Raw genomic sequence first — 11644 nt, 5'->3', positions numbered from 1 at the left:
AAAACATCCCCACAGCATGATGCTTTCACCCCATGCTTCAGGGATGGTGGCAGGTTTCCTCATAACGTGACGCTTGGCATTCAGGCCAAAGTGTTCCATCTTGGTTTCATCAGACCAGAGAATCTTGTTTCTCATGGTCTGAGTCTTTAGGTGCCTTTTGGTCAACTCCAAGCGGGCTGTCATGTCCGTCTGGCCACTCTACCATAAAGGCATGATTGGTGGAGTGCTGCAGAGATCCTTGTCCATCTGGAAGGTTCTCCCATCTCAACAGAGGAACTCTGGAGCTCTGTCAGAGTGACCATTGGGTTCTTGGTCACCTCCCTGACCAAGGCCCTTCTCCCCCGATTGCTCAGTTTGGCCGGGTGGCTTGGTGGATTCAAACTTCTTCCATTTAAAAATGATGGAGGCCAATGTGTTCTTGGCGACCTTCAATGCTGCAGAAATTTTCCAGTACCCTTCCCCAGAACTGGGCCTCGAATTCCTTCGACCTTATGGCTTGGTTTCTGCTCTGACATGCACTGTCAACTGTGAAACCTTAAATAGACAGGTGTGTGCCTTTCTAAGTCATGTCCAATCAATTGAATTTACCACAGGTGGTCTCCAATCAAGTTGTAGAAACATCTCAAGGATGATCAATGGAAACAGGATGCACCTGAGCTCAATTTCGAGTCTCATAGCAAAAGGTCTGAATACTTATGTAAATAAGGTATTTCTGTTTTACATTTTTTATAAATTTGTAAAAAATGTCTAACCTGTTTTCGCTTTGTTATTATGGGGTATTGTGTGTAGATTGATAAGGAAAATGTTTAATTTAATACATAGCGTAACATAATGTTGAAACAGTCAAGTGGTCTGAATACTTTCTAAATGCACTGTGTATATATCACCTGCCAGCCAAATACGCACAACTATTGGGGAAACCATGATTTACACTGTAAGCCCCATCTGGCTGAATGTGAAAATTAATCCAATCTGATTTCTTGCAGCACAACAATGAGTTTTTCAAAGTATTAATTGTGAGCCAGCAGATTTAGGTATGAAGATTAAGGTAAGCAATGTTCGTTATTAGGATGCATTCTAATCCCTCATATAGTGCTTACCGGCCGGACCTGGGTCACCTTCTCCACTGCTGTGAACTGTGAGGTAGTTGCTATAGCGGCAGGTTTTCTTGACCTGTTCCTCCTCTGCCATCTGGCCAGTGATGGACGTCTGGCCTTGCTGGGTAAGCCGTGTCAGGCGGAAGGGGGAGCGCCTGAAAGAGCCGGTCAGGGTAGTGTTGTTCTCTGACTCACGGCTGAACGTGGCTGTGCTCCTACAGTAGCGCTTCAGGCCATGGCGGAAATGGATGGTGAACAGGCCGTAAGTTATTGGGTCCAAACAGGCATTGAAGAGGCCAAAAATAAAGAGCATATGAGTCAAAGAATGAGAGACCGTCTCATCCATATCGTCAGGGAAGAACCAGTACCACAGTCCCAACAGGTAGTAAGGGGTCCAGCAGACGATGAAGGAAGTCACGATAACAATGCTCATCTTCAAAGTCCTCATCCGTGCTTTTGGAATGTTGTTGTGAGAGCGTCGGAGATGTATCTCCTTAGAAGACACTGTAACAAGGCAATAAACACTTGCTCATAATCTTAGCATCTAACACCAAATTTGACAATAAGTCTCAATTACCTTTATCTTCAAATACACAGTGCTCTTTGTAACCCCCTCATGAACAACTGTATACTACACCTACCACTACTGCCACTAGTGGTACTACAATTGATGGTAAAATATGTAATTTGACCTACTGTTTCCGTGGGTCATGCGGCTGGATATCTCTACCAGGATACGTGTGTAACAGAAGATCATGATGATCAGCGGCAGCAGGAAAAGACAAGCAAAGGTGAACATGTTGTACAGGGTTTCCTGCCAGTGTTGGACAAAGCTCCCATGGGTAGTGCACTGGGTAAACTTCTCTGGAACCGTGATGGTCACACTGTGGAATATCAGCATCTGCATGACAACACAAAGGAAACAGACTTTAACCATAACAACATGTCTTTAACAATAATTATATGGCCTGGCTTCAGTGTTGTACTACATAAAATAGTAGTGTTTCATGCAGCAGAAGCTCAATCCTGCCTAGTCTGCAGTCAATGTGAGTAATACACTGCAGATGTCATTCAATTTGCAATGAAATTAGGTGAAAAGAGCCAAGTGTTGAATGCTTGAAATGAATTATGAAAAAGTAATAATTGCAAGGAAAGGTCTTCTTTTAGTGATACATTTTTTTTTAAGCCTATGTAGTTGGATGGCTTTTATTCGCAGCAATGTATAATTGCTGTCATAATCATGAGTCAGTCAATTATGTAGGGCAGGCCCTCCTCACCAGTTATCAATCACATTTAAAAAGGTTACTCTTAAACCATGGACAATAGTGACTGCAACGCCTGTACTGTAATTCCCTTCAGGAAAGTGTTTCTGAGTTTTGTTCTAAATTATTGCTACAATCATTAGGTTTATAATTGCCGTAAAAATCAAGTCAGTCATGTCCATTTGCTATACATTTATTTGAATAAGTTCAATACAGGATCCTCTTCAAATTGCTCATGCTCACCTACAAAGCACTCAATGGACTGGTGCCCACATTCTGTACCTTACTGACCTCCTGTATCCCTACACTCCCACCTGTTCACTGCGCTCCTCACACACTGGCCTCCTCACCATTCCTCTCACCAGGCTCCACTCTATCAGAAACCAGGCTTTTAGCAGTGCAGCTCCCCAACTCTGGAACTCAATCCCTCTCCATGTCAGAACCTCACAATCCATACACATATTCTAGTCCACACTAAAGACACACCTCTTCACACAGGCTTAGCTTTTATCCACTGTCTAGTTCACTTCCCTGGTTAGTCTGTCATCATGTTTAGTGTTCTCCACGGTTAGTCTGTCATCATGTTTAGTGTTCTCCACGGTTAGTCTGTCATCATGTTTAGTCTTCTCCACGGTTAGTCTGTCATCATGTTTAGTGTTCTCCACAGTTAGTCTGTCATCCTGTTTAGTGTTGTCCACGGTTAGTCTGTCATCATGTTTAGTGTTCCCCACTGTTATTCTGTCATCATGTTTAGTGTTCTCCACGGTTAGTCTGTCATCATGTTTAGTGTTCTCCACGGTTAGTCTATCATCATGTTTAGTGTTCTCCACGGTTAGTCTGTCATCATGTTTAGTGTTCTCCATGGTTAGTCTGTCATCATGTTTTGTGTTTTCCACGGTTAGTCTGTCATCATGTTTAGTGTTCTCCAGGGTTAGTCTGTCATCATGTTTAGTGTTCTCCACGGTTAGTCTGTCATCATGTTTAGTGTTCTCCCTGGTTAGTCTGTCATCATGTTTAGTGTTCTCCCTGGTTAGTCTGGCATCATGTTTAGTGTTCTCCACGTTTTTTTTCTGTCATCATGTTTAGTGTTCTCCACTGTTTGTCTGTCATCATGTTTAGTATTCTCCACGGTTAGTCTGTCATCATGTTTAGTATTCTCCACGGTTAGTCTGTTATCATGTTTAGTGTTCTCCACGGTTATTCTGTCATGTTTGGTGTACTTTATATGAAGTGCATTAGACCCCTTGACTTCATCCACATTTTGCTACGTTACAGCCTTGTTCTAAAATGGATTGAATGCATTATGTTCCTCATCAATCTACACACAATACCCCATAATGACAAAGTGAAAATAGGTTTTTAGAATTGTTTGCAATTATTATTTTTTTTTACTTGATTGGGGTCCAACTGTGGTAAATTCAATTGATTTGACATGATTTGGAAAGGCACACACATCTGTCTATATAAAAGGTCCCACAGTTGACAGTGCATGTCAGAGCAAAAACCAAGCCATGAGGTCGAAGGAATTGTCAGTAGAGCTCTGAGAAAGGATTGTGTCGAGGCACAGATTTGGGGAAGGGTAGCAAAACATGTCTGCAGCATTGAAGGTCCCCAAGAACATAGTGGCCTCCATCATTCTTAAATGGAAGAAGTTTGGAACCAAAGACTCTTCATAGAGCTGGCCGTCCGGCCAAACTGAGCAATCGGGGGAGAAGGGCCTTGGTCGGGCAGGTGACCAAGAACCCGATGGTCACTCTGACAGAGCTCCAGAGTTCCTCTTTGGAGATGAGAGAACCTTCCAGAAGGACAACCATCTCTGCAGCCCTCCACCGATCAGGCCTTTATGGTAAAGTGGCCAGATGGAAGCCACTCCTTGGTAAAAGGCACATGACAGCCCGCTTGGAGTTTGCCAAAAGGCACCTACAGACTCTCAGACCATGAGAAACAAGATTAGTTGGTCTGATAAAACCAAGATTGAACACTTTGGCCTGAATGCCAAGTGTCACATCCGGAAGAAACTTGCCACCATCCCTACGGTGAAGCATGCTGATGGCAGTATCATGCTGTGGGGATGTTTTTCAGCGACAGGGACTGGGAGACTAGTCAGGATCGAGGGAAAGATGAACGGAGCAAAGTATAGAGAGATCCTTGATGAAAACCTGCTCCAGAGCACTCAGGACCTCAGACTGGGGCGAAGTTTCACCTTCCAACAGGACAATGACCCTACGTACACAGGTCTCAATGTCCTTGAGTGGCCCAACCAGAGCCCAGACATGAACCTGGTCGAACATCTCTGAAGAGACCTGAAAATAACTGTGCAGCGACGCTCCCCATCCAACCTGACAGAGCTTGAGAGGATCTGCAGAGAAGAATGGGAGAAACTCCCCAAATACAGGTGTGCCAAGATTGTAGCGTCATGCCCAAGAAGACTTAAGGCTGTAATCGCTGCCAAAAGGTGCTTCAACAAAGTACTGAGTAAAGGGTCTGAATACTTATGTAAATTAAATTAAATTCTATTTATTTTTTGCAAAGATTTCTAAAAACCTGTTTATGCATTGTCATTACGGGGCATTGTGTGTACATTGATGAGGGAAAACATGATTTAATCCATTTCAGAATAAGGCTGTCACGTAACAAAATGTGGAAAAAGTCAAGGGGTCTGAATACTTTCCGAATGCACTGTACTTACTTATTTTACTGGGATTTTATTCCTTTTTATCCAGCTGATTTTCTTGTATGTAAAGTGACTTTGGGTGTCATGAAAACAGATTAAAATAAAATGTGTTATTATTATTATTATTATTATAATAAAGCTGTATAATAAAGCTCTATAATAAAACAGGGTTGTTATGTCCTCCGATGTATATTTTGATAATTGTTGTGGTGTCCTGAGACCAGGTTGAGGAGAGAAAACATGAAACCTCTCTTAACCAGAGCCTCACCTGGGGAACAGACAGAATCACACTCATCACCCACGCCACAGACAACATGATCTTGCTTCTCTTCTTGGCCTCATTGATGGCCAGTGGGTTGAGGATAGCAGACTGGCGGTCCAAGCTAATGACCACTGTGACAAAAGCACAGGAGTACATGGCAACAAGTTTCATGAACATCAGCAGCCTACAGGCGACGTCTCCTGCCTGCCACTGAACTGTGATATTCCAGACAGCATCAACAGGCATGACGATGAAAGTCACCAGCAGGTCTGCCACAGTCAAGTTAATTATTAATATCCTAACGTGGGACTTGCGCTTTCCGTTGGTATTGGCGGCCCACAGCACAGCGAGGTTACAGACAGCTGACATGGCACACAGAGTGAAAGTAATGATTACTCTGACTTTGGCTGCTGTGGAGAAGGTGGGCAGCTGTAGTGAGTCTCCATTTGCACTCTTATTGCAGATGGGGGTGAGTGCTTCACAGCTGGTGTTCTGGGCTTGTTCCATCATTTGGTAAAACATCATGATCTCATGTGACATTCTCAAGCTGTCATTCATATCCCACAGGAACACCAGAGACAATATCTTCTCTGGTTCTCCAGCAATGTGTTCATATGAACAGGTCACCCTATGAGAATAAATGGTTGGAAAAGAGGGATGTTTAGTATTCAGTTTCTGCACTTGTTGTTACATACTGATTATACATAGTTAGCTTACTAGCAATTATGCTCTGCACAGACACAATAATACCCTACAGTTATGGTGGATTACTATATGAAAAAGCAGTACATACTCTACACTGATTTGCATTAAAATACATATCCTCTCATATCATGTTCAGATGCTACAATAAAACATTTACAAAGTGTGGTTAGTGATCTAATACTAATCATCTATTCAGAACACAATGATAATAATTAAAGCATATATATATACACTCCCCATCAGAACAGCCTCAATTCATCGAAAGCATTCCACAGGGATGCTGGCCCATGTTGACTCCAATGTTTTTCCCAGTTGTGTCAAGTTGCCTGGATGTCTTTTGGTTGGTGGACCATTCCAGGGTGTATCACAACTAGCAGTGGTTGGGAGTCCCATAGAGCGGCGCACAATTGGCCCCGCGTCGTCTGGGTTTGGCCGGTGTAGGCCATAATAAGAATTTGTTCTTAACTGACTTGCCTAGTCAAATAAAGGTTAAATAAAAAATAAAAACATTTTGATACACAAGGGAAAGTGTTGAGTAAAAAACCCAGCAGCATTGCAGTTCTTGACACAATCCAGTGTGCCTGGCACCTACTACCATACCCCTTTCAAATGCACTTAAATATTTTTGTCTTGCCCAATGGCACACATACACAATCCAATTGTCTCAAGGCATAAAAATCTTTCTTTAACCTGACTTCTCTCCTTCATCTACACTGATTGAAGTGGGTTTAACAAGTGAGATCAATACGGGATCATAGCTTAAACCTGGATAGTCCAAGTCATGGAAAGAGCAGGTGTTGTGTTGTAGGGTCAGACATAGTAGCAAATTTGGGTTAAGTGCCTTGCTCAAGGACACATCGATAGATTGTATTCGAAACAGCGACCTTCCGGTTACTGGCCCAATGCGCTAACCGCTAGGCTACCTGCCGCCCACTCTGTGTGTGTGTAACATTCTTATGATGTAGAATCAATAACATTCTAGAAAACTGAATAGGTTGAGTGTCAGCATCCGCAGGGGCATCTTATGTTCATTTACTGCAATAAGCATTACCTTCGCCTGAGCAGAAAGCATAGCTATCTTACCTGGTAAGCAGAAATATAAATGTCGAACCAATCAGCCATAGAACAAACTGGTACATTAGCCTATGTGATATTCCGATTGACCTTGAAGTATATACAATGAGCTCTTGGAATCACAGAGGAGTTAGTTGATTGTGTTCTATTTTTCACCCATTTGAAGACTCCCATAGTACCAACTTGACTGAAAGAAACTACTAACCTGTTAAAGTGGCGGCAAATTCCCCATCAAAAGCACCTATTCGTTCCTCGTGAATCGCGCTGCTGCAATATTTTGTTTTGCCTTATCCCAGTGAAACAGTGAAAGGAAAAAAACTTTGTGACAAGATTACGCTTTCAGTTCTTTCCCCCCTGAAGTTGTAGCAGATGGTTTAGAAGCGTTTCTTAATTGTTTTCTATAATGCTTTTATAATAGGAGATAATGGTATAGCTGTCGAACGCCTGCTTAATATAGTATTGCAGATAACTATTGCGATTATCAGACTTCAAGTACAATAATGCAATTCTGTGGTTTGTTCTCGGCACCCTTTCCTCAGCATCTTTATCGTTGCATATTGACCTGTGTGAAGCTAGCCACAATAATGATTAGCCACAATAGTGGAATCAAAATAAAAGTCCTCGGTCGAAAGTGATTCAAACGGATACAAAAAGTGGAATCATGCCATATTTGGAATAGATAATGCTAAACAATATCGGAATGTTTTTATATGAATTCAACAATAGAATAATTACCTAATTTGACTATTGTGCATATTGAGTGTGAGTTTTTGCAAAGAAGTTATATAGCTAGCTATCTACCTACCTAGATGATATTAGAAGCACAACCTTATTTTACCAGAACCTCTTCTCCTTCAGCCAGTGGGGGGTCTTTATTTAATTCCTTATAATTTATGAACAAGTTGAAATCTATACTGAACAAAAATCTAAACTCAACAAGTTCAAAGATTTTGCTGAGTTACAAATCTGTCATTTGAAATAAATTCATTAGACCCTAATCTATGGGATTTCACATGACTGGGCAGGGGCACAGCCATGGGTGAGCCTGGGAGGGCATAGGCCCACCCACTTGGGAGCCAGGCCCACCAATCAGAATTAGTTTTTCTCCACCAAAGGGCTTTATTACAGACAGAAATAGTCCTCAGCAAAAATATAAACGCAACAGTAAAGTGTTGGTCCCATGTTTCATGAGCTGAAATAAAATATCCCTGTATATTTCAATTTCTCTGAATTTGTGCACAAACTTGTTTATATCTCTGTTAGTGAGCATTTCTCATTTGCCAAGATAATCTATCCACCTGACAGGTGTGGCATATCAAGAAGCTGATTAAACAGGATTATCATAACACAGGTGCACCTTGTGCTGGGGGACAATAAAAGGCCACTCTAGAATGCGCAGTTTTGTCACACATCACAATGTTACAGATGACTCAAGTTTTGAGGGAGCGTGCAATTGGTATGCTGACTGCAGGAATGTCCACCAGAGCTGTAACCAGAGAATTGAATGTTATTTTCTCTACCATAAGCAGCCTCCAATGTCGTTTTAGAGAATTTGGCAATACGTCCAACCGTCCTCACAACTGGAGACCACATGTAACCATGCCAGCCCAAAACCTCCAGATCCGGCTTCTTCACCTGCAGGATCGTCTGAGACCAGCCACCTGATGAAACTGTGGGTTTGCACAACTGAAGAATTGCTGCACAAACTGTCAGAAAACCATCTGGTGGAAGCTCATCTGCATGCTCGTCATCCTCACCAGGGTCCTCACCAGGTTGTTAACCTGACTACAGTTTGGTGTCGTATCCGACTTCAGTGGGAAAATGCTCACCTTCGATAGCCACTGGCACTCTGGAGAAGTGTGCTTTTCACGGATGAATCTCGGAATCTCGGATTCAACTGTACCGGGCAGAACCACTGATTTCCTTATATGAACTGTAACTCAGTAACATCTAGCTATCTAGCTTGTATAGCTAGACTGTTGAATTTCCCTGTTTGACCACTAGGTTTTATGGGTATTATGGCATCTCCATTGTGGGGCTCTATAGAACATTCATATTGCAATGTACAGCCTTACCTGTGGATCTTGATATCTTAAAATTGAGTTTTAGCCTAGTCAGTGACACCCGCAGAACACAACTGTGAAAATTTTTCACAAATATTAGCGTCATACTGTAGGTCTTATTGTTAGACTCTTAAACCGGTGTGAAATTAGCCACATTAAGCTCACCAGTCAACTTACTATGCATTGAAAATTCATATTGCAATTTACATGCTTACCTCATATCCCAGCGATAATGCCTTGCATTACGCCTGGGGAAAAAAAACACAAGATGGTGTCAACATACACGATCGCCCTGTTTCTAGTTCCTAGCTAATTTTGCATAATATTTTTTTTTGTGTTATTTGCTCATAAAGTTTCTTGTATTATTACCTACAGCCTGGAAATAACTAGCTAAGCACCTTCTTTGCCCGCTTTGAGGAAAACAATATCGAGCCACAAACACGGGCTCCAGACACTCACGAGGACTGTGTGCTCTCGTTCTCTGTGGCTGACGTAAATCATTTAAGCGTGTTAACCCTCGCAAAGCTGCCGGTCCAGACGGCATCCCAAGCCGCATCCTCAGAGTATGTGCAAACCAGCTGGCTGGAGTGTTTATGGACCTATTCAATCTCTCCATATTCCAGTCTGTTGTCCCCAGTTGCTTCAAGATGTACGCCACTGTTCCTGTACCCAAGAATGCGAAAGTAACTGAACTAAATGACTATTGCCCCATAGCACTCACTTCTGTCATCATTAAGTGCTCCACCTTACCAGACACCCTAGACCCACTACAATTTGCACATCGCACCAACAGATCCACAGACGACGCAATTGCCATTGCACTGCACACTGCCCTATCCAACCTGGACAAGCAAAATACCTATGTAAGAATGCTGCTCATCAACTACAGCTCAGCTTATCCCAAGGCAAACATTTTGACTATATCCACACAGCTACAAGGAATCACTTTTATGCTAGGGTTAGGACCTTATTTTGAAGCTTATAGAGACCCCAACTGATGTATAGAACAATCTGAAAATTGTAACAAAATCGTTTTTAAAATGTACTTTGGTTTAGATACAAGCATATAAAACCTCTAACACAAAAAGGGAAAGGGGGAATCCTAGACAGTTGCACAACTGAATGCATTCAACCAAGATGTGTCTTCTGCATTTAGCCCAACCCCTCTGTTCATTTGACTTGCTAAAAATCCTTATTTTTTGTTACCTAACTTGCTTACCACTTTTTCCATGTGGTTTCTTCCTTCACAGACTCCATGAAAGGATAACCTCTTCCTAAAGATTTGGTCAAGTTATGAATTTTGTGTATGATTTCCGAGAAACAAGGGTGGCTCAACCTACCCCTTTGGCTCAATTTACTCCACTCTCCCCTACTAAACTTTAGTTGAGAAGCCAGCTAATTCAAAAACACAATGTAAAGAATGGACTGTCAGAGCTGTTACCGAACTAGATTATCCTAATGGTGATAAGCCTTTACACATGTAAATCAGCTCAAGGCCCGCCTTGACATGCTTCAGGCCAATCGCTTGGCCTGACAAATAAGTATAAATACAGTAATGTACACACTGAAGATATATATATATATATATATATATATATATATATATATACTTTTAAATTATTTTTTTAAAGCAAAATAGTGTTTTTTAGACACAACTGCAAACTTCAAGGAGCAGGCCAGTTCATTCAAGGAGTTGGTCTTATGGTGCCCACTGATGTCATCCTCCCCCTTGCTTGAGGAACAATAGAGAACAAAAGAGAGAACAAAACAGTTGTAGTCTGTAGATGTCACTGAGTATGCAGATACCCAATTTCATAGACCCAAGATCCATAGGTAAGGCTGTACATTGCAATATGAATGTCAATACTCACAATAAGCTGTATAGTGAGATGATTCCCCTCAGTTAAAGGTCGCTAATATGATCTACAACACTAATATTTGTGTATATTCTTCAGAATTGTAATATGTGGGTTTCACCGTGTAGGCTGATACCTATGGATCTTGGTTCTGTGAATTGGGGTAAGGCTGTACAGTGCATATAAGTATGCCCCAATGCAATTCTAAAGTCCAATACATCCACAGTGCAATTTCAACAGATTTTTACTTGTTTGGGGGGTGAAATTAACTAATTATTGTCTTTCTTTGAACTTCCATAACATTCCAACCTTGTTTAGCATTATCTAGCCCAAATATGGTATGATTGCACTATTTGTCCGTTTGAATATCTTTCAATGGGGGACTTGAATTTTGAAGGCAAACCACAAATTCCATCATCGTGGCTTATCCTTATTATGGCTAGCTTCACACAGGTCACATAACCTGTAATGCAGGGTACACTGTTGTCTGCAGTGTCACAACTGTTGCAGGTGGGAGAAGAGAGGAGAGAGGGGTTTCTGAGATCTGCCCACAGCACACTCCCTAATCACCTGAACGTCACAGCAGTTTGCCACATGCAGCTATAACTCCGCAGTCAGAATGTCTATGCTTCATGGCATTTGGCAGCCATC

The 11644-nt window shown here is 41.9% G+C and overlaps 1 protein-coding gene across 1 annotated transcript; it reads right to left on the bottom strand.

Annotated features, from left to right (window-relative positions):
- Window positions 1-1077: 1077 nt before the first annotated feature.
- On the bottom strand, window positions 1078-5835 carry LOC120065842 (gonadotropin-releasing hormone II receptor-like). The gene is made up of 3 exons (XM_039016890.1): window positions 5302-5835; window positions 1794-1998; window positions 1078-1601 (listed from the first exon to the last, which is right to left on the bottom strand). Exons 1-3 carry the CDS (start codon window positions 5833-5835, stop codon window positions 1078-1080), a joined length of 1263 nt encoding a protein of 420 aa, XP_038872818.1.
- Between the last annotated feature and the right edge of the window lie 5809 nt (window positions 5836-11644).

Source organism: Salvelinus namaycush, chromosome 21, assembly GCF_016432855.1.
Source record: "Salvelinus namaycush isolate Seneca chromosome 21, SaNama_1.0, whole genome shotgun sequence".
Lineage (NCBI taxonomy): Eukaryota > Metazoa > Chordata > Actinopteri > Salmoniformes > Salmonidae > Salvelinus > Salvelinus namaycush.
The sequence above is the reverse complement of the archived record's forward strand: the minus strand, read 5'-3'. Positions and strand labels throughout refer to the sequence as shown.

Bases quoted from the DNA above. Each gene is read 5' to 3' on its own strand.
- LOC120065842 (XM_039016890.1), bottom strand. From the start codon at position 5,835: ATGTCACATGAGATCATGATGTTTTACCAAATGATGGAACAAGCCCAG. The intron at 1,999-5,301 runs GTGAGGCTCTGG...GTTGTCATGCAG, and splicing joins TGATTCTGTCTGTTCCCCAG to ATGCTGATATTCCACAGTGT. The intron at 1,602-1,793 runs GTAGGTCAAATT...GCCTTGTTACAG, and splicing joins CCGCATGACCCACGGAAACA to TGTCTTCTAAGGAGATACAT.